The sequence below is a fragment of the Haliaeetus albicilla genome, chromosome 13, assembly GCF_947461875.1.
Source record: "Haliaeetus albicilla chromosome 13, bHalAlb1.1, whole genome shotgun sequence".
Taxonomy (NCBI): Eukaryota; Metazoa; Chordata; class Aves; order Accipitriformes; family Accipitridae; genus Haliaeetus; species Haliaeetus albicilla.
The window spans coordinates 1354683-1375245 of record NC_091495.1 but is presented as its reverse complement, the minus strand read 5'-3'; the positions used below and the strand labels follow the sequence as shown (position 1 = coordinate 1375245).

The 20563-nt window shown below is 55.7% G+C and overlaps 2 protein-coding genes across 3 annotated transcripts; one reads left to right on the top strand and one right to left on the bottom strand.

The window, feature by feature from the left end:
- Window positions 1–247: 247 nt before the first annotated feature.
- GNMT (glycine N-methyltransferase) lies at window positions 248–2591 on the top strand. Its single transcript, XM_069799850.1, has 6 exons — window positions 248–491; window positions 639–766; window positions 1174–1287; window positions 1786–1928; window positions 2080–2201; window positions 2291–2591. Exons 1-6 carry the CDS (start codon window positions 286–288, stop codon window positions 2460–2462), a joined length of 885 nt encoding a protein of 294 aa, XP_069655951.1. The 5' UTR covers window positions 248–285; the 3' UTR covers window positions 2463–2591.
- A 1401-nt stretch (window positions 2592–3992) lies between these two features.
- On the bottom strand, window positions 3993–19452 carry PEX6 (peroxisomal biogenesis factor 6). 2 transcript variants are annotated; one of them, XM_069799847.1, is made up of 17 exons: window positions 18517–19452; window positions 18269–18429; window positions 17472–17555; window positions 15979–16081; window positions 15648–15784; window positions 15452–15563; window positions 13006–13214; window positions 12218–12410; window positions 11762–11838; window positions 11520–11652; window positions 8836–9041; window positions 8682–8743; window positions 8125–8233; window positions 6792–6908; window positions 6282–6359; window positions 4979–5118; window positions 3993–4656 (listed from the first exon to the last, which is right to left on the bottom strand). In XM_069799847.1, exons 1-17 carry the CDS (start codon window positions 19411–19413, stop codon window positions 4520–4522), a joined length of 2955 nt encoding a protein of 984 aa, XP_069655948.1. In that variant the 5' UTR covers window positions 19414–19452; the 3' UTR covers window positions 3993–4519. The 2 variants fall into 2 exon arrangements, with proteins under 2 accessions (XP_069655948.1, XP_069655949.1); XM_069799848.1 differs by having other exon boundaries at window positions 18748–19452.
- Between the last annotated feature and the right edge of the window lie 1111 nt (window positions 19453–20563).

The following is a 20563-nucleotide window of genomic DNA, read 5'->3' as shown; positions in this document are numbered from 1 at the left end:
GCTCCGCTCCTCCCGGCCCCGCCCTCGACCCGGCCCCCCCACCCCACCCTCGTCGTCCAGCCAAAGGTCGCGGGCCGGGATAGGGAGGGGCGCGGCGGCGGGCGGGAGGGGGGCGTGGCGGGAAAGGGGTGGGGCGAGAGCGGGGATTGGAGGAGCCGCAGGGGGGGCGTTGGAAGCGGCGGCGGGGATTGGCGGCGCGGCGGGGGCGGGGGCTGGAGGCGGGGCCGCCGTGCAGTGGGGCCGGGGCCGGGGCCGGGGGGCCGGGGCCGGGGCCGTGTCGGCGGGATGGTGGACAGCGTGTACCGGACGCGATCGTTGGGGGTGGCGGCGGAGGGGTTGCCGGATCAGTACGCGGACGGGAGGGCGGCCCGCGTATGGCAGCTGTACATCGGGGACACGCGGGGCCGTACGGCCGAGTACCGCAGCTGGCTCCTGGCGCTGCTCCGCCAGCACCGCTGCCGTTCCGTCCTCGACGTGGCCTGCGGCACCGGGTGAGGCACCGAGCCCCGCGCCCGACCGCTCCCCCCCCCGCCCTAGGTTCCCCTCCCCGGCCCCAATTTCCCCCCTCCCATCCCACCTCCCACCCGCCCCCGGGCCCCCTCGGCTGCCCCCGGTCCCGCTGACAACCGTGTCCCCAGGGTGGACTCCATCATGCTGCTCGAAGAGGGCTTCCAGGTGACCAGCGTCGACGCCAGCGACAAGATGCTCAAGTACGCGCTGAAGGAGCGCTGGGAGCGGCGCAAGGAGGAGTCCTTCGACCGATGGGGTGCGGGGGGGGATGTGGGTGGAAAGGGGGGGGGGCGCCGTGCGGACACCGACACCCCAACCCCGGTACTGGGGATCTCTGGCCTCAGCCCCTCCCATGGCTCCCCCTGTCCCTCGTGTACCGTCCCCTGTCCCTCGCCGGTGCTCGGGCCCCTCGCGTGGGTGCTGTGTCGGCCAGGTGGCCTTGCTGCAGGAACGGGCAGGGACCTGCCGGAGCTGGCTGCTCGGCAAGCCCAGGCCGTGGCCCTTGCCTGCCTGCTGGCCCCAGGCCGGATCCGGCGCCCGCAGGGTCCAGGGATGGGCTGGGTGATGCTGGGCTGGGGTCTTGTAATGCGGGGGGGAGGGGGACGGGGAGGCTTTTGGGTAGGTGGGGGTGTCCCCGCCCTCATCTGGTCCCCTGTGTTGCAGTCATCGAGGAGGCCAACTGGCTGACACTGGAGAAGGACCTGGAGAAGCCGGGGGACGGGTTTGACGCAGTCATCTGCCTGGGCAACTCCTTCGCGCACCTGCCTGACTTCAAAGGTGAATGGGGGGGGGAGAGGAGGGGGAGTACCTAGGCACATGTGCACAGCGTCTCCCAACAGGCTGAGAACGTGATCAAACTCATGCCATAAGTGGGGCAGGGGATTACACATGGTAGAGTTGCTGTGTCATGGTGTGGCTCCAGGGAGGCTGAGAACGTGCCCCAGTTCATGGCATGAGTGGGGCCATTGGGTCCCACAGTGGTGGTGGAACTATGTGCACCTATGTCACGTCTCTGGCAAGGCTGGCGACACACCCAGACTTGTGCCACAAGCAGGGTGGTGGGTTCCCCACGTGGCTTGCTCTGCCCCAGTGAGGCTGAGAACTTGCCTGAGCTCATACCATGGGTGGGGCTGTGGGTTCTTCAAGCTGAGACTGGTGGGGGGGAGGATGGTGGGGGCCAGCTCTCTGCATGTGTTTGTATGGGCAAGATGGAGCTCCACAGGCTGTGCCGTGGGGTGCAGCCAGTGCCTGGGGACACCACAGTTTCCTCCCCAGGGGACCAGAGTGACCACAAGCTGGCCCTGAGGAACATCGCCAGCATGGTGCGGCCAGGGGGTGTCCTGGTCATCGACCACCGCAACTACGATCACATCCTGGCCACGGGCTGCGCGCCGCCTGGCAAGAACATCTACTACAAGGTGGGTGGCTGGCGGACCCTGCCCCGTCCCACGCCCCTCTGCCCCAGCCCCCTGGCTCCGAGGGGGCCACGCGGGGCAGGGAGCAGGACTGTGCCCAGGCTGGGGGCCACCACGTCCCCGCAGGACACAGACGTCCTCCTGCGGTCCCCAGAGTGATTTGACCAAGGACATCACCACCTCGGTGCTGCTAGTAAACAACAAGGCACACATGGTGACCCTGGACTACACGGTGCAGGTCCCCCCCACTGAGGCGGGGGCAGCCCCGGAGCTGAGGTGAGAAGGACCACGGTGGGGAGGGGGTGGCTGGTGCCTTGCCCTGCTGTCCGTCCATCCCCCACCTCACCATCGTTGTCTCCTTACAGCAAATTTCGGCTCTCCTACTACCCACACCGGCTGGAGGCCTTCACAGCCCTGCTGAAAGGTGCCTTCCAGGGGAAATGCCAGCACAGCGTCCTGGGCGACTTCCAGCCCTACACACCGGGGCAGGCCCACGTCCCCTGCTACTTTATCCACGTCGTGAAGAAGATGGCCTGAGGGAGCCATGGAGATGGAACTGTGGTGGCTGGGAACAGCTCTGGGGACAAGCAAGAGGCTGGGGACATTGCTGAGAGCAGCCTGGAAGCCCCCTCCCCTTAATTAAGAGCACTCGTGAGAGCTACCGGAGCCAGTGGTCCATGTGTCCGTGTGTCCATGTACGGGCAGGGTATGGTGCAAGGGGGACGGCCACAGCTGCCTCAGGCCTCTTGTCGGGGAAGGAAGGGCCCAGCCTGGGGGAGAGCAGGGGGTGGGTGCAGGCACAGCTTCACCCCCAAGCCCCCAGCTACAGGTGCCAGTCAGGCCTGGGCCGGGAGGTTTGGGGCTCCCCGTGACACAGAGGCAAGGGTGGGCCGGCTCCTGGGTGGTTGCACATCCCTGCCGAGCCCCCTGCAGCACCACTCAGAGGGGTGTACTGCAACCAGTTTTCTCCCTTGCATCCCCCCCCCCAGCCCCAACCAGGCGCTGATCCCCTTTTCTTGACACCCCTCAGCAGCCCCCCTTCCCTCCCCAGGGCTCCCAGTGCAGGGAGACTCCGCACACCCCACCAGCACTTTTGCTGCGGCTGCAGCTCCCTCCTCACCCACCCTGGGGAAGAGGTGGTGGCCAGATCCAGCAGTGCGTTGCGGTCAGAAACGGCTCTGCCTGAACACGCTCAGGTGCCAGAGCCGGAGCAACAGGGCTGAAGGCACGCGTCAGCTGGATCTTCATGCGCGAACCACCTGCAGCTGCTTGGAGAACCAGCCCTTCGCTGGGGAGCTGGTCCTCGATAGCCACGCTTGGCTCAGGGACACGACTGCCAGCAGTTTCGGCGCGGGCAGCAGCGGGGCAAAGCCTGGCAGCAACAATCCCCGGGGCTGGGCTGCGCACAGACCCCTGGTTTAACATGGGGCTGCCCGTGAGCCGCACCAGCAGCTGCGGGGACCTGGCCGAAGACAGCTGCTGGCCGGCCGGCTGCCACACGCGACTCAAGTGGGGATTTATTTGGCATCCTCGGCAAAGGCCGGGAAGCAGGGCACACACGATGGTGCTGGCAGCTGCCGTGAGGCTGGAGGGAAGCGAGAGGACTTCGGGGAAGGGGGGGTCTGGGCCAACTGGCACTCGACACAGGTTAGCACAGAGAGGGCAGCTCTGGGCTGCTCCAGCCAAGGGTTGAGTATTTCCAAGGCTGGAACCCTCCCTCTCCCTGTGACAAGTCTTTCCTAGTATCCGGCAGAAATTTCCCTTGCTGCCAGTTGACCCTATTGCCTCTTGTCCTGTTGCCCAGCACCTCCATGAACTGGGCTCCCTCTACAGAGGCAGCTGAGCAAACCCTACTCCCTCAGCCTTTCCTCATCCACCACGGGCTCCAGCCAGTCTGGCAACCTTCACCGGCCAAGGGTGGCCCCAGCCCAGTTTGTGGGTGCGCTCCCCCCTCTACCCACAGGACAATCTTTTCTCTGCAACACCCAGCCCGCCTGGGGGCTCACAGGGACCTTCCCAAGCCCACAGACACCATCAGCAAGCAAAGACCTCAGGCCAGGCAGTGAATACCTTGTGCCAAAAACCTGTATTTATTCAGGGAGACCATGTCAAGCCCAGGCCAGCTGCAGCAGCAGCACCCTGTGTCCTGCTGCCCTCCAGCCAGCACCCCTCACTAGGGGCTGACACCCCACCAACCAACTGCCTCCAGTCCCACTCTTGCTGTCAAACTGGGTGCAGTTTGGGCCTTGCTCCCATGTTCTGTCACCCACTGAGACACTCCTACTTTGCCCACGACCACAAGACCTTGCTTTCTCCCCGGCGGGAGTCACCCCGGTATGCTCCTGGCAGCCACAAAGTGCTCCCTGAGATGTGAGGGACTGTTACAGAACCCACCACCAGCTTGGCTGAGCAGAGCAGCGCTTCCACCAGGCTTTGGCTCAAGAAACTGCACAGCCACTTTTTCCACCCAATCTTGAAAGAAGGGGGCCCAGGAGACATCAGAGAAGAGCAGGCGGGTGCTTGTTTGTGCCTGTTCTCTCATACCCCTTAAGACACCGTCCCCATCACACCTCCAGTGGCAGCTCTGCTGAGCGTTAGGAGGCAGCAAACTTCTGCCGGATGAGTCTGTACCTGAGCAGCTCCTGCTCGGAGACTGACGGCTGCAACCTCGCAGCAGCCTGCAGGAAATCATCCATGGTCAGGATCAGAGCAGAGCTCTCAGTATCCAGCCCTGCATGAGAGAAAGAACAGGAAAAGGCTGAGAGCCAAGCACAGGGGCAGCTGACAAGATCCAACAGCCCCCTCTCCAGCCACCATAGACTGGAAAGAAATCCTGTGTCTCTCTCCTTCCCCCTGCAGCCAAGCACTGGAGGTGGAGATCATCACATCTACCAAAACCGCCTGCCAGTAACCCAGAGCCTAGCATTCGGACGTGGTCCCAAAGCCATCGAGGCTCTTCTCACACAGCCCAGTTACCAGTAGTGGTAACTCTCCTCTCTGCCCCTGTGCTGAGCTGCCCCAACACATGGAACAGGTAGGGGCTGGGCTCCTACCTTCCTCAATCCATTCCACCTTGCGTTTGACAGCGCACATCATGGCATCTGAGCACAGGGCATAGATGTCTGCTCCTGTCAGCTGAGCTGGGCATTTTTCTAGGATGGTGGTGAGATTCACAGATTGATCCAGCTTAAACCTGCCAAGAGAGAAAACTGCAGGTGTAAAAGCCACAGAAAAAAACAGACCAGGAGATATGCGGCAGCCAGCATGACTGGGCAGGAGGAATCAGAGGCCCCATGTTTAGCCGCTTCTGGACTGTGCTCTACATGCTCCAAAAAAATCAAAGGGGTTGGTTGGTTTGTTTTTTCAACGCAGTCACTTCTCTTTGAATCATCCCCGGAGCAAGGTCCTCTCACCTGCTAAGCAGGATGAAAGATAATTTCTCTGAGTGAGAGCTCAAAGTTAAGTGCTCCACATGCCTGGGAACAGCCTACAGCCAGGGCTGGATAAGAACATGTTTAATTACAGACAGTACAAACCACTGCAACACCAAACCATCCCATCAGAGCCACGCTGCAGACAGCGAGCCTCCTTCAGCACGAAAAACAGCATGGTGCTGGAGGGCACGACTGCCAAGCCACATGGTGTGAAAAGATGCTCGCAGCCAGCCCACGCTCTCGCCTCTCCTGCTAGCTTATAGTCAAAGGCAGCAGCGATCACAGCTATCCATGACAAAGTCCCTGAAGAGGCAGCTGCGGCGGGTGGTACCTCTGCATCTGAATTGCAGGGCTTGCCTTTCTCCCTCCAGAGATGCTCTCAGGAGCTCAGAGCAGTTGGGGAAGCAGCCAAACCCCACTGCTCGGTGATCCCACACAACCGGTGTTCGGGAAAGAGACACAGAGCACAGGCTGAACACCCCACAGCATTGCAGGAGGAGAGGCAGTGAGACAAATGGAGCTGCCCTCACCCTCAGACCTGCAAACACCAGATGTGCTAGCGGAACTCTTGCTGGAAGCAAATGGGAGCTTCCTGCCATGCTGCTGTGCCACAGTCTCATCACACTGTTAGGATCTGGCTGAGGTCTTCAAGAAAAGCATATGGGCACGACGAATTCATACCAATCCCTCCCTTGGACAGCCAGCTGAGCTGCTCCCATCTTGTAGGAAAACCAGCCCCAGTTCTGCTTCTGGAAGTTGCCCCATCCTCTTCCCCTACTTGCTGGCTGTGGGTTAGTGACTCAGGTACTCCCCAGGGCTCAGACATGAAGCCGAGCTGTAGCACGCTACGCATCAACCCCAGGAAGACTGCGACTCATTGGAGGGTGGTGGAAAGCTGCTGTGAGAGCACAGGGTCACTCACTTCCTAGTGATGGCACTCAGCACCTGCAGCTGCGACTCCCGGTCTTCATTTATGCCCACATAGACCAGCTTGTCAAACCTGTCAGCAGAGAGGAGACGGTCAAGATCGGGCCAAGACAAACTTGCCACTGGTGCTCAACCTTGTGCACCAGAAACTGAAGGGTGGCCCTGGGGCAGCTCCTTTTGCTGCCAAGTTCGTGGATGATACAAAGCTTGAGGGGGGAAGCAGTCAATGTGCTGGAGGGCAGGGCTGCTCTAATTCCTCCCACCAGTTTGGTGCCACAGCACCTGCTGTACTGCTTGGGCAATAACCAGAGTGGTAAGGGATAACTATCTTGTGCTGCTGCTACAGCCATAGGCACTTGCCTCCTCTTGGCTTTCTATCTCCTCCACAAACCAGGGCCAGGGGGCTTTAGGAACAGTCTCTGTGGAGGGAACATGGTGGAGACACAGTCCAGCTCATCACTGCCTGAGGAGCTCCGGTGAATTACCCTGGTAAGATGCGACATACCTGCCCGGCCGGAGCAGAGCTGAGTCCAGGAGGTCAGGCCTGTTCGTAGCTCCAATGACAAATACGTCTCTGGTGGAATGAAGACCATCAAGCTCAGCCAGGAGCTGCGAGACAACTCTGCAGGGAGGAAGACAGGACTCTCACAACTAGGCCTTGGTGAGTCACCCACTGTCACCCTCAGCCACCAAATGAAAAGAAGAAATAAGTGAGGCCGCTGGCAGATCCATGTCTTGGACTTCAGCTCTTATTTCTCTTCCCTGAAGAGCCCTGACACAGCCATCCAGACTTCTCTGTTTGAGCGCAGCCAGTAACCGTGTGGCTCATTGCAAAGTGAGTGCAAACCCCTGGTACCAAGACAGTCCTTCAGGACTGCGCTTGGCTCTGAACCCTTCCAGAATGGCCACATGTGCTTATACTTGCTATCAGACACTGGCAATACAGACCAAACATAGGCAGGCACGCACAGCTATCACTCAGGTTCCCTACTCGGATGTGCTACATGGTCCTAACTCTTCCCACTACGTGGTACTGCCCATCAAGTTCAGCTGCAAGACTGCCCTGTCAGTCCATGCTGGGGACACCCTGGCAAGCCAGTGACGCTGCCAACCAGTCCTCGGGGCGGTGAATGGCACACGTTGCAGATCTAGTTCTGCAGCCACAGGGCTTAAGCTGGTCTGGCAGCACAGTACGTCAGTGCTGCACAGACCCAGAACGGGGATATCTCCACCAGGTTCTGGGATCACCTGAGGTGACAAACAGACACCATACTCAGCTCCTTCCAGAGCTGCTGGTTTGCATGTGTGAAGATGGATGCCGGGAGCACATGGTGTCACTGGAAAACTCTGCGGAACCCCTCATGGATGGAGAAGAAGATTGGATGGGGACTATCAGCTCAGCAGAAGAGGTCTGGGGGAAACAACCCTGTTTCTGGGTATCTCCAAGCTGTACATAATTTGCTTCTACCAGAGGCAGCTGAAAGGTTTCCCACTGTAGGGAAACAGCAGCTAATAGGAGGAGAGCATGGCAGGGGTGTGAAGGATGACCTTGGAGAGGCCAAAGGGAGCAGCTGGCAGCCACAGGAGCAGCTGGAAGAGACTCTGTCTTAACCAAATGTTTGCACAACAGGCTTGGGCAATATGGAATCTGTGGCAATGCAAACAGCAGTACTAATGTCCAGAGAGAGGAGACAGGCCATGCAGAGGAGCTGAAGGGAATAGGAAGGGAAAAAGTAGAGAAAGATAGTGGGGGCAGACTGCCTCACAGGGCAATCCTGTGCGTGCCCCCAGCTCAGGCAGGTATGCTGCTTTCCCAAGGATGCATGATGCTCACTCACCTGTCCATGACACCCCCTGAATCTCCACTCCGTCCACGACTGGGGGCCAAGGAATCCAATTCATCAAAGAAGATAATGCAGGGAGCAGCTGCCCTGGCTTTGGCAAACACTGGGAAGAAACAGCACAAAATATGAGAAAGACCTGGAGGAGCAGTCAACAGCAACAGGACCTGCTACATCACCAGCAGGGAAGAGCTGTGGATGGAAACCAGCTGCCCACTGCCTCACCACCACCAACTGCTCCTGCCTGAGGGGGTCAGTGGGAGCAGGGACAGGCAGCACCTAGCACAACAGGCCCCGAGGCTCAGCTGTTGTCTCTGAGGGGCTGCTGTCCCATCAGGAACACCAGGGAAAAGAATGACAGGAGCAGAGAGAGCAGGAGGGGAAGCTGTACTGAGGCACGGAACAGACTGGGTGTAGGAGACAGTTGGGTTCATGCACTTGTGGGCAACTGTGGGTGGGAGTTGGGAAGAGTAGTTTAAGCACTACCTCCTTCCCTCCAGCACCACAGAAAAGCCCTATCTTCCCACATGCAGGAGCAAGATGCATCTCCTCACCATTACGCACGTTCTCCTCACTTTGCCCAACATACATGTTGATGAGCTCTGGCCCTTTCACACTGTGGGGCAGGGAGAAGAGGAAGCCAGTTAGAGCACGCCCATCCACTGCCAGGAGAAAGTCAGTCCCAGTGCGTGAGCCCCCACTCTTTACCTAAGGAAGGTCATGGCACATGTGGTTGCCACAGCTTTTGCCAGCAAGGTCTTCCCTGTCCCTGGAGGCCCGTACAGCAGCAGACCAGAGCGGCACAGACCGAGTGACAGCAGCTCTGGGTGCTCCAGGGGCAACTGGATAGTGTCCAGGATCTCCTTCTTCACCTCCTGGAGCCCACCAACATCCTGCCAGGACACAGAGGGGATCTGCCAAGAGAGGGAGAGTACCTGTCAGCACTTCTTCCTGAGCCGCGAGCATGCCTGGGCAGCTCTTGCTCCAGTGGGCTACTAGTCATCAGCCCCTTAGGCCATCAGCTGTGTCTGGCTATGCAGCAAGTCAGCCCCACACTGCACTGCCCAGCCATCCCAGCTGTGGGATCCCCCAGCATCCACATTTCCCCTCTCCTGAGCTTTGCAGTGGGGAAAACAAACTGCACAAGTCCCCAGGCAAGCTGCGCTTGCAGTGTGCTGCCTTGTCTCCAGTCCTCCATTACACCTCATATCACCTGTCAGCAAAACTACCCTGGGGAAAGTATCTGCCAGGGTTGCCTGCAGCTTTGTGGGGAGAGAGCCCTGCTGCAGACAGCCCTTGGGACACATGAGGGAAGGTAAAAATAAGAAAGAAAAAAAAAAAGATAAAAAAAGAAACCCGGACCTAGCAATTATGAGCTACTTGTGTTCAGGGTGCCTTGTCCCCCAGGGTGGTGAGACTGTGCAAGGGCTTCACACCAGAGTGACAAAACCTGGGCTACTAGGACCTCTGTCATGTGATGGAAGATGTGAAAGAGAGACATCCTGGAGGACACTGTACAGAAAACTAGCTGCTTTTGAAAGTGTGGGGGGATGCAAGAACAAAGTCCATGGATGCTTACAAGAAATAGATAGGGATGGGGTCAACTGCAAACACGCAAGGTATCATTGCAAAGACAGGAAAGACAGCAAACTTGAGAGGGGTGAGCCATGCCACTCTAGTTATTTTATGCTGAGAAAAAAAACAATCTCAGAGGATGCTACTGCTCTGCTCACGGCTTTAGAAATAGCAGGAATGCAATAGTCTGCACGACAGATCCTCCTGAGAGTCACAGCAGCTCTCCTGGGAACATGCAGAGAAAGCAAAGCCCCAAAACACTTCCCCCCAGCTGCTGGCTGGGTGGGCAACAGGTGCCAGCACAAACGGGGAGTTTAAAAATAGGCTAGAGCAAAATTCTTTCCCCCTCAGCCAGTTTGGCTCTCCTTCCTTTGCTACTTGAGATGATGTTATCTCGTGCTCTTTCTCCAGCTGTCCAGCAAGTCCACCAGGAAAATCAGGTCAGACAAGATAAGGATTTCCAGGGAAAAAAAAAAAAAGAAAAAAAAAATCTTTTAAAGCAACAGGTCACAGACCCTCCTTCTTCAGTGCCGATGAATGGAAGAGTTGCCCTCTCCCCTGCACTCTTGCTTATACTAGCTAGAAGAAAAGCTCTACAGACATCAGCACAGGAGCTGGGAAACTGAAGCAAGGCTATTTCCAGGGGAGAACATCGTAAGTCTAGGACATGTTGCAGACACTGCCAGCAGCTGGAGGTTTGAAATTAGTTCTTTCTAGGAGGCTCAAGATGTAACTGCAGACAAATGCGTGACTAACCAGAAAATGCAAGCAGGGAACTGAAAGTTATATATGTTGAGAGTATCCGGGTTTGCTAACGGGCTTTCTGAACCACAGCCAATTACTAAGAAATTGATAAAGGATTGTAAAATACAAATAAAATTACCTCCCATTCACACAGTTCAATGCTGAGCACACTCTGTGGTTATTATTTGTCTTATAGCAAACTTAGCAAACACGCCTCAAAGCAGAGCTCATTTCAGTCTCTAGTAAATTTATGAATGAATTAAGTCCCGGAGTAGCTCCTGGATGATGACACCAGCAAGGTGTCATCCTGCTGGGGCAGGACTACAAGTGGGCGGTTGGGGAAAGTGCCAGAATAACTGCTCCAAGGCCAACCTTTCCTGTCCTGTGCTGAGCTCAGTCATTTGCACTCAAGGGCGTGGAGAAGGGGCTCCAATCACTTCACTTGGTCCTAACACTACATTACCCAGCCAAAACAGCCACTCCAAATGCTGTTTCCCTGGGTGCCGAGCTGCCAGAGGTGGATCACGCCCCTCCCGAGAAGCTGACTCTGCTGGTGTTCTCTGACACCCCATGTCCCTTTCCCTGAAGAACCCCCAAGCTCTTCAAACTGCCCAGCTGTCAGAAAAGCCTGTGCCAGCTCAAGCAGTGTCCAAGGTCAGGGATCGAATATAAGGCTTCTCACACGTGGGGCAGCTTGTGCCTCAGCCTCTCTGTTCCCATACGCCAGGTGGCTGGAGAGACCTCAGCAAGGCTGCCAGACTGCAGATGCCTTTGCCCCTTGAAAGGCTGAGCTACGCAGCTTCGCACCCCTATGGCACTAGCCAACTGAGTGGTCTCCGATTACAGCAGCAAGGGCTTCCCTGACCAAATTCAAAGTCAAGAGGGTAAAAACCACTAGTGGGGGAAAGCCCACAGTGGGACTGTTTCCCACCCAAGGCTGGGGGAATACATGGAAGGACATAGCAGGAAGTGTCGTGCCAGAGCACAGCCCTGTCTGGTGGGGTCTGCGAGAGGTATCTTGAGCCATAGAGCTCTGGAGAACCAACCCCCCTTCCTCTGCCCCAGCATCCTACCTTCGGGGCTCCCACTGCCTGTGAATGGGCGTCATGCAGCTGGTCCAAGGCAACACTAAAATCCTCCTCAAGCACTGGGAACCCAGCAGTGCAAAAATCTCTCTCCACTTCCTCGCTCAGTCCACCTGGAAAACTGGTGAGGAAAGAGAAGGGAAGGACTCAGGCTCGGCCCCACTCCTGGCATAATCAGGCTGGTTGCAGCCCCTGCCCTCTCCCACCTCCTGCCCTGTTGCCTGTGCTACCTCAAGGCCTGGATGCGGGTACAAGCAGCCCGGCTGCTGTGGGACAACAAGGCACAGAAATCTCCCAGCACAAAACCCTGTGAATGCGGAAACAAACAGCATCAGTTCAGTCACTGACCATAGCTCCAGCTAGGCCATAAAAGGTGTATGAGGAAAAATTCCTCGCAGAGCTGTTCTTTGAGCTTCTGTGCCCTGGTTAAAGGCTCTAGCTTCTTTTTTTTTCTATTGGCTCTGTCTTGTAGCAGAGCTGAGCATCAGCCAACACCTCTGCAAAAGGTGTGCAGTCCTTATGCACTAGAAATCTGCAGTTAAAGCTGATGTCTGAGGACTGGGGGTAACCACTGAAGAAGTTGACTGGGCTGTGGGAATTGCCCCCTTTCTCCATGGGCAGGTAGGGAAGGCTGGCCCAGCGCTCCTGGCCTGCCCATCTCCACATGCTGCTGTGTTTTCACTCACTGCAGTCCTGCGAGCCAGCTTGGATAGGCTCACTTCTTTGCCCAGAGGTAGACTGGAGGTCAGCATGCTCAGCATCGATCTCCTCTGCTCTTCTGAAGGGGCTTCAATTTTCACCTCGTGAAGGAAAGCAGTCTGCACATCTGTAGGAACATCCTGGGGCTTGCAGGTTGTGCCAATCACCAGGACAGGGTGGCTGTTGATAAAAGGAGGACAGTGCATGGTCTCAGCTCTATGGAAGCTTCCCTCTTACACTGCCATCACCCATGCCAAGTCACTCTCCAACGGCTAGCCTTTCCTCTGAGAAATGCACACATATTGGCTAAGGCGTCTTGCAGCCACTCTCCTCCAGCTTGCCCTTGAAGTGCTTTGTGAGCTCTGTCTCCAAGTCAAGGCCCTTCAAATGACATCTTATTTCTTCACTTGATGTCTCCCTCCCTGCACGCCAGTACTTGTCATCAGCCTCAAGATTCCCCCGGGGTGCAGCTCCCTTCTGGTGGCTCTGCGACCCTTGGCTTGCCTCACAGGAAACACGCCAGGTTTGCTCATCTAAACTACTCAGAAACCAGCTTCAGACAATGAAGCTTCCTGAATCCCTCTGACACTAAGCTGGAAGAACAAGGGCCCTCTGAAGTAAACAAAACAAGTCTTGGGACAGACTCCACTGGATTAAAAATAAAACAGGGCACATTAGCAATCAGTCACCTTGATGTAACGGTGACTGCTGCCCTAGGAAAGGCAGAAGCAAACAATCACCTCAGATGCCCACAGCAAACATGCAGGATGCATACCTCAGTGCTGGGTCTCTGTCCAGGAGCAGCTGTCTCAGAGTAGCGATGACCCTGGCATCCTCTCCTAGCCTGTCCCGGTCTCTGCCAAGCACCTCGATGTCTTTCAGCAGGAGTACACATGGATGATACTGCTGGGCCTGGGCAAAGGCCATCTGTACTTTCTCCTCTGTGGCTCCACTGGTGTCACTGCACAAACTAACGCAATCGACCTGCGAGACAGACCACACAACACACAGTCTGCAGCGGTTGCAACATGGACAGCTGGGGTGACCCAGGACAATGTTCACTTCCACAAAGCTTTCGACGGGCAACTTACAGCCGAAAGGAGATCTAAGTGGACGTTTCCCAGAGACATATTTAGGACATATTCAAAACAGACACATTCAGGACTCCCTGGCATGGAAAAAATGGCTGTTTCTTGCTTCTCTGCAGGAGGTGAGGGGGGCAGGAGGGTCTACGTCTGAAAAAGGTGAGGCCAATGGACCAGAGAAGTCAATACAGTGGGTGTCACGGCTCAGCAACACAAGCTGGAAGGGATGGGAAAGCTGTGGAAGAGGCCAAGACAGGGAGAACAAGGTGTCTCAGAGGAACAATGCGAAGAGTGGAGGGGGAGACTCAGGAACCTGTTCAAGCCAGTGCCGCACAGGCTCTAAGTGCAAGAGGAAGGTAGAAGGTAAGGGGCAGGGGGAAGTTAGAGGTGGCTAGAGGCCCAGACACTGTTTACAAAGTGAACGCTTGATGAAGTATGGAGTTATCCAAAAGGGAGAGGTGACTGGTGAGCCTCAAACAGCAGCTTGAATGCTGCTGGGGCAGTGCTGCCTCCTGGTGCTGCGAGGTCATGCAGGGAGAGCCAAACCATCTCCGGGATTCCCTGGGCCTCATCCTCGGAACGGGTAGCTTGGAGCAGGGAGAATGCCTCAGGAGCTGATGTAAAGGGCAAGGAGGGGGATGCAGAGCAGAGGAACTCCTGTGCTTCATGTAATATAGAAAAAAAACCAGGAGTTAGGGTTGTGGAAGGCACAGCCAAACGGCAGCAGTATCTGTAATGCAAGTGTAGAAGGGCAGACAGAAAAGACAAAAAACTGCTGATTGTCCAGTGGTGGAGACTACAGTGTGGAAGAATTACTGTGTCCTGGTAGGAGAGCAGGCAGAACAGTCAAAGGGAAGAGAAGGTGGAATGCTAATGTAAGCATTGCAGTTAAGTGAGAAAAAGAGGGGAGAGTGTAAAAGCTGAGACAGGAGAATAAGACGGACAGCAAATACCTCTGGCTTCAAAAGTAATAGTGTTAGTCTTTAAAAGGAGCACACAAGGCCAAAACCAGAGCTGTAGCCTTGCACATCACACTAGAACCTGAGGCCACCTGCCAGGACATGGCAATGCCACAGTGCTCCCAAACACATCCTATACGTGGACCTGAAGGTACTGTGAAGTCTCTACAATCTTGTACTGGATCCAAGAGCTACAGCACATCTGCAGAAGAGTAAGAGCTCAGCACCACTAAGGATCATTCACCTCCACAGCAGATGTAACACTTCCTTATGCTGATTCTTTCTTTCTAAAGAAACCTCATTTTGATGTTGGTCCCCCTTCAGAAGCCAAGCACTACTATGGCAGAGTTGGTGGCTTTTTTGCTCTCAGGGCAGGGGAATGGTGAATGTGAACAGTTACAGGGCAACTCTTCTACCGGCCATGAGATTTTGAACCAGATCTGGCACACACGCTGTTATCAAACCAAGGGCTGCATTTCTTTTCTAGGCTTCCCACCCAGCTAGAGAAGATCTCAGCATCATCTCTGCCTCACTTTCCAACATGCCTTTTGCCCAGCCTATGCAGGGACAATTGAAAACACCCAATGCCACCGCAATTCCTGCCCTCGTCACCTCTCCAATTTCTCTCAGTATATTTTAGTTACCACTACCTTCTGGGGTACAGTATCAATTCAATGTCCTATAAAATGACAGGAAGTTAGCATGTTAAAATACAACTATGTATTGCAGTATCTGTAAAGTACATCAGACTGACAGCAATAATAGCAAGAGTCAGTAAAGAAAGGTACAAATGTACACCCTGGGCCAAGAGATCTCTAAATCACTGACTTCGGAGCACTGGAGGGTACACGCCAGAGGAAACATCTCTTCATGCTTATGCTCTTTTCCTGAGCATCTGTTACTGGCCAGTCTCAGACAGGGGCCAGACGGACCTTTAGGCTGATCCAAACGGTTGCTCTGAGGTTCTGCCCACCAGCAGGCACAATCTGTGCCAGCGGGAGCTGCTAAGCTCAGCATACTCAGACTCCTTTTGTCTGCATGTGCGCATGGGAGCAGCTTCTGGGTAGGTTTGTGTCATGGTTGCAGCAGGGGTGTTGGTATGGCTAACTTAAAGAACATTTCCGTAATTCTTTGTATGTTGTAAATCCACCAATCAACAGACCACAGGGGGAATTACCTTGAAGAGGTGGAGGTTGAGGCAGCTACACACAGCTCTGACAGCCATCAGCTTCCCACTGCTGCTTGGCCCCGAGAGGAGAACACTGCCAGCCCCGCTCAGTGCGCTTGCCCTGTAACACAGAGGCAGTTCTCCTAGTGACTGGGGAGCACAGTCCCAGCTCTCCTGGGGCTTGCTAGAAGGAATTCTAACCCACCGACTGTTCAGGTGAGGCCGAAGAGCATCACAGAGCTGCTTCACGACATCAGAAAGTCCAGCAGGAGACAAACTGCTCCAGAACTCATGGCTGTTATAGGCTGGGGCAGATGGGACAGCGCTGTTTGTTGAACCCACCTGTGAGGAAGGGAAAACAGCACTCTGTGGAACACGGCCTGAGAAAAGACAGGTACCAAGTGACATAGTCTGTCCTGAAATGTCATTTTCCAATGGCAGGAGACACAAGCCTCCACAGGCACCTTCGTCATCCGTAGCGCAACCTCAGCCTTGGATCTCCTGTACCCCCTCCCTGCTCTCCACTGACATCTTACCAGATAGAGAGAGGTGTTCTGGGTGTCCACCAGGTAACCTTCAGACTGCTCGCCTTCCACCATGCCTAAAATCTTCGTCACTTTAAAGTAAAGCTCTGGCCACCTAAGGGAAAAACAAGCAGTCTAAATTGTTGAGTCAAGATCTTGAAGGCAGGAACAATACAGCTGTCAACAAGAAGACATCTGAAAGGTACAGGTAAGCAGAGATACTCTTGCCCTCTCCCACGATGCACATGGATCCTTTACGGACCCCGCTGTGCTGTCTGGCCAGGCAGACCAACAGGACTGTCCACAGTTACAGCTTCTGCTGGTGGCTTCAGTCCACAAGTACAGCTGTACTAACCTTATTTCATCTAAGAGCTCAAGACATTCTCTTTTCTGTCATCGATTCCTTCACTACAGCCCCACAGAGATTCACCCACAGTGTATAAAACCTTACAGCACAGAGACCTCTAGGCTGCAGACTAGGACTCACCCAAATACCACGAGAGCCTTACAAGCATCCTGTCCTGGACACCTTGCAGAAAAAACACTTCTTCCCACATTGATATCCCACTGGGCAGATTAAAGGATCTGCAGAGGTCTTCTCCAGGATGTTCTCCACCCTCTGAATAACTGTACCACTTGCACACCAACACAGTTCCAAGCTCTTTAGGTCTCATGAACTCTACTGTCTTCTCTAGTTTGCCACATGGCTAATACATAAGTCCACAAACAGAAGACTTGTGCCTCCTGTGGTACCGCCTCCCTCTGAGAAACAGCCTAGAATATATTCATTGTAGTAGTGCTATAAAACTATTGAATTTTCAAATACATAGGGGAGCTGATCAGTGTTAACAACGTGTCACTGGTGCATCCTGCATGAAACAATTCAAGGCAATTCTTCGCATCGCATGCCTCGGTTACCTGCGGCAGCTCCCTCAGTGACACAGCTGAAGCACTTATATTAATGCCAGCCAAATCCCACTGCAAGCACCTGATACAAAGCACTCCGATACAAAGGTGACTTTCATTTAGCACAGAACTGTTTCAAAGCCATATAAGCAAAAACAAGAAAGGCACAATTGGTGGCCAAACAGAAAGTTATTCTAACGTGAACTGTAAGGGCTTATATTCACACTTTGTTGTTTGTCACATGTTGACATGCCCAACTTCCACTTTGCTGTCTTTATGTGTGGCGCTGGCTGTCCTCAGGCCACCCCTTCCTCCTCTGCATTCTTTTTCCCCATCAGTGTTTCTCTCTCTCTCTTTTTCCTTTCTTCCCTCCATGACTATTTGAGTGAGCTAAGGGAGGCCTCCCTCTTAGCTGCAGCCCTCCATAATCCAACAAAAACATTTCCCTCGTCCCCCTAAAATAAGAGGCAGATAAACTCTAAACTCCAGGGACAGAGGAGAATGGAATAAACTATCTTGTTTCAAGAGAGTCAATAGTGGAAGAGTATCTCTTCTCTTGCAGTATCCATGTAATAGAGCCACAGTTTGTTGCCACCTACCTTAGGAATTTGTCTGCATTTACTTCTAAAAACTCAGCATGTCCAAATGTTGGAACACATAGGATGTCTCCCTCCTGGACAAGCCTACAAAAAAACCAGGGAGTTTCACCAGTGAAAGAGAGTAAATCCTGCCAGTTGTGTGTCCTCCCTGCCCCATACCACATGCGTTTTTAGAGAAAAGTATGTAGCTATTCACACCGACTCACTCCTTTCCTGAGAATAAAACTATAAATAGCCCCTTCAAGATTCAGCATGTGAGTAGGCGTATCCAGACTAAGGGGAACCTTCTGGGAACAGTATAGAAGATGAATGCTATTGAAGAGCATCTCTTCCAGACACAATAGCCTCCCAATCCCTAGAACAGTTGAGTATAATTCCACCAGCAAGCCTCAACAGCCAAGTGAAAAAGGCTCAGGGGCAGGTGTCACAAAAGAATATGGCAACACATCCAGTTCCCCAATTACTCAACTTTGTTCAAAGCTGAAAACCGTGGTTACGAACGTGCCCCAGAACAGAGGTTTGCAGGCAGCACTTGGGAGCCCTCAGCATCGGACGGTAGACCACAAGAGAGGACGCTCACAGACGACTGCCGAAGGACAGGACAGGAGGCATTGCGCGCAAGCGAAGCATGAGCGGACATTCTAAAACTACTCGGTGTTTGCATTAAGGTGTTGATTAGGCACATCATCACCGTGTTATCAGATCCAGGCACCACAAACACAGAGCGAGGGCACGGGTGCATCTCATGAATACACCCCACGAACAGAAACGCGTCTGCTCCCCGCACAGTGGCTCACCGGGGTGTTTCGAAGTGCTTGTAAAGAAGCCGGTCATAGCTTCCCCGGGCGCTGTAGGCTGGCGAGCAGATGATCTCTAGGTGCAGCTCCTTGGCAAAGGGAGGCACGGATAAGACGGACCGGCTGCCTTTCCCATCCGCTGCCCCAGATCTCTCGTACCTCTGCAGAGGGGTAGAGAACACACTGTCAGAGCCCGCCGCCACCGTGGCTGGCCCCAGTGGCCTCCGCGTCCCCTGGCCCCAACTCACCCGCAGGCGAAGCTGAGCAGCAGCGGCGGGCTCGCAGCCCAGATTGAAGGCCAGGGCGGGGGCCAGCAGTGCTGTCCCGTCAACCGGGCCGCGGCGGGAGGCCCGCGGATATTCCCAAGGCGGCGGACGGGCCAGCAAAGCCGCCAAGTGCTCACGACCCGTTCCCTCGGCGCCCGCCCTTACCCACTCCCCTTGGAAAAACCCCAGCGCCAACAAACCCCGTCGGCTTACCCACACCTCCACCCCTCCACCTCCCGTTCCGCCCCCGGGGATCGCCCTTAACACCGCCGCCGTTTCGTCCCCCCCCGCGTTTTTCCCGGTCCCGGCGGCGGCGAAACGGGAGACGAGAGGTGGCGCGGTGGGGCGCCGACAGGGGGCGCTAAAGGTCGCGGGCTCGCGCGGGGGCGGCGGGGGCGGGGGGGCGAGGGCGGTGCGCGTGCCGTTGCCTAGCAACCCCTGAAGCGCCGGCCTCGATTCTAACACCAGTGGACCAGGCCCCGGTCCCGGTCCCGGTACCGTTTCGCCCCGCCGCACAAGCACAGCACCGTTTACAGGCCGTCCCGTCCTTCCCACGGCTCCCAGCAATACCCAAGCCAAAGGCGGTGGGCGGCGTACCGGCCAGACGGCCACCCGCCGGCCGGCCGCCAATCCCAACCGCCGCAACAAGGCCCCGCGTAACCACAGCTCCGCGCCCCGCCGGCCGCCGGCCTCTAACGCCACGGCGTTCAGTAATACGGCCTGAGCCCCGCCGCGTCCCGCCGGCCGTACCGCTAGCACCAGCCCGCCGCCCCGACCGCGTAAGGCCGCGCACAGCGGCGGCGGTGCCAGCAGCAGGGCGGTGGCCGGTGCCAGCTCCGCCGGGGGAGCGTCCAGCGGCCGCAGCACCGCCACCGCCATTAGAGCCGCCGGGCGGAACGGCCCGACCCCGCCCCGCTACCGTAGAGTTGCGCGGCTAGAGAGGACGCGGCGCGCAGGCGCAGGGCGGTCCCGTCGGGCCTCCTCGTTGTTCCGCCAAGGTCACGGAGACGGCGGCGTAGAGCGGCCCCAGTAGCGTCGGGGATCATAGAGCGGGGGTGGCGAGTGGCTGCTTTCTCTTAGGAGAGGCCCGGCTCGGTCCCGCTTCGAGCGGCGCTGGCGGTCAGCGATACCGGGAGTAACGGCACCCTGCCCGGCGGCTGAGGCGATCTCACCTCAGGGTTGGGCCTCCGCGAGGCCTCGCTCCCCGGCCCAGCCGCCGCCGAGGGCTGGAGGCCTGGGCGCAGAGCAACGGGGTGGTACCGGCCTCGGCCTCCTCAGGCTCCAGCGGGGCCGCAGCCAGAGGTTGGGGAAGGTGGGAGAGAGGGGAAACGGGGCTAAAAAGGCGGGGGAGGCCTTTGCTGCCCTGCCCCTTCTCCGAGCCCAGCGCCGGCAGAATGTGGAGTCAGAGAGAAATGGCACGCAGCCAGAGCGCGATACCGAAAAGCCGATCGAAGAAACTCTCTAAACCTCGTTTTGGAGTTTTAGAAGGCAGGCATTCTTTATTGCAGCACCGGATGCACGGGGGATAGTTCACCTAACATGCATACCACAGTTTTAGCACTAACAGGTTATATAGAATAACTAATTGCATATTCATCAGATTAGTATACATAGACATAAAAATAATTGCAACTGATTATCTTTGTACTGCCTACATCCGATCATGCGCCATGAAGGATCCATCTGAGTCAAAGGGCTGCTTTTGCGACCACCGACCCATTTGAAGTTCTCATTGGCTCTCCTTGAAGTCTTTATTCTTGTCCTTGTTCTTTGATCTTGAAGCTTAACGCAGCTTCAATCACATGTGGTCAGTTTCAACAGTGTTCTCATCTAGCGTACAGGAACATCTAGTCATAAGAGCAAAGAACTGCAAAACTTACGAGTAGCTACCCCTACTAGTTAATTGCTTGGCTATACTTTTGTCTATTGTTTCAGTCATAGTGTTAGTGTAAGATTTCTAATAATTATTTACCACATCTCCCTTTTACAGTCATCTAGCAGCAAACCAGTTTCCATGGTTGGTACAAAA

Excerpts from the sequence above, each read along its gene's own strand:
- GNMT (XM_069799850.1), top strand. The coding sequence starts at position 286 with ATGGTGGACAGCGTGTACCGGACGCGATCGTTGGGGGTGGCGGCGGAG. Across the intron at positions 1,288-1,785 it reads GCACCTGCCTGACTTCAAAG|GGGACCAGAGTGACCACAAG; the intron begins GTGAATGGGGGG and ends TTTCCTCCCCAG. Across the intron at positions 1,929-2,079 it reads GCAAGAACATCTACTACAAG|AGTGATTTGACCAAGGACAT; the intron begins GTGGGTGGCTGG and ends TGCGGTCCCCAG.
- PEX6 (XM_069799847.1), bottom strand. The coding sequence starts at position 19,413 with ATGGCGGTGGCGGTGCTGCGGCCGCTGGACGCTCCCCCGGCGGAGCTG. Across the intron at positions 15,564-15,647 it reads CGGCCTCACCTGAACAGTCG|GGCAAGCGCACTGAGCGGGG; the intron begins GTGGGTTAGAAT and ends TCTGTGTTACAG. Across the intron at positions 4,657-4,978 it reads GGTGGAATGGATTGAGGAAG|GGCTGGATACTGAGAGCTCT; the intron begins GTAGGAGCCCAG and ends TCTCTCATGCAG.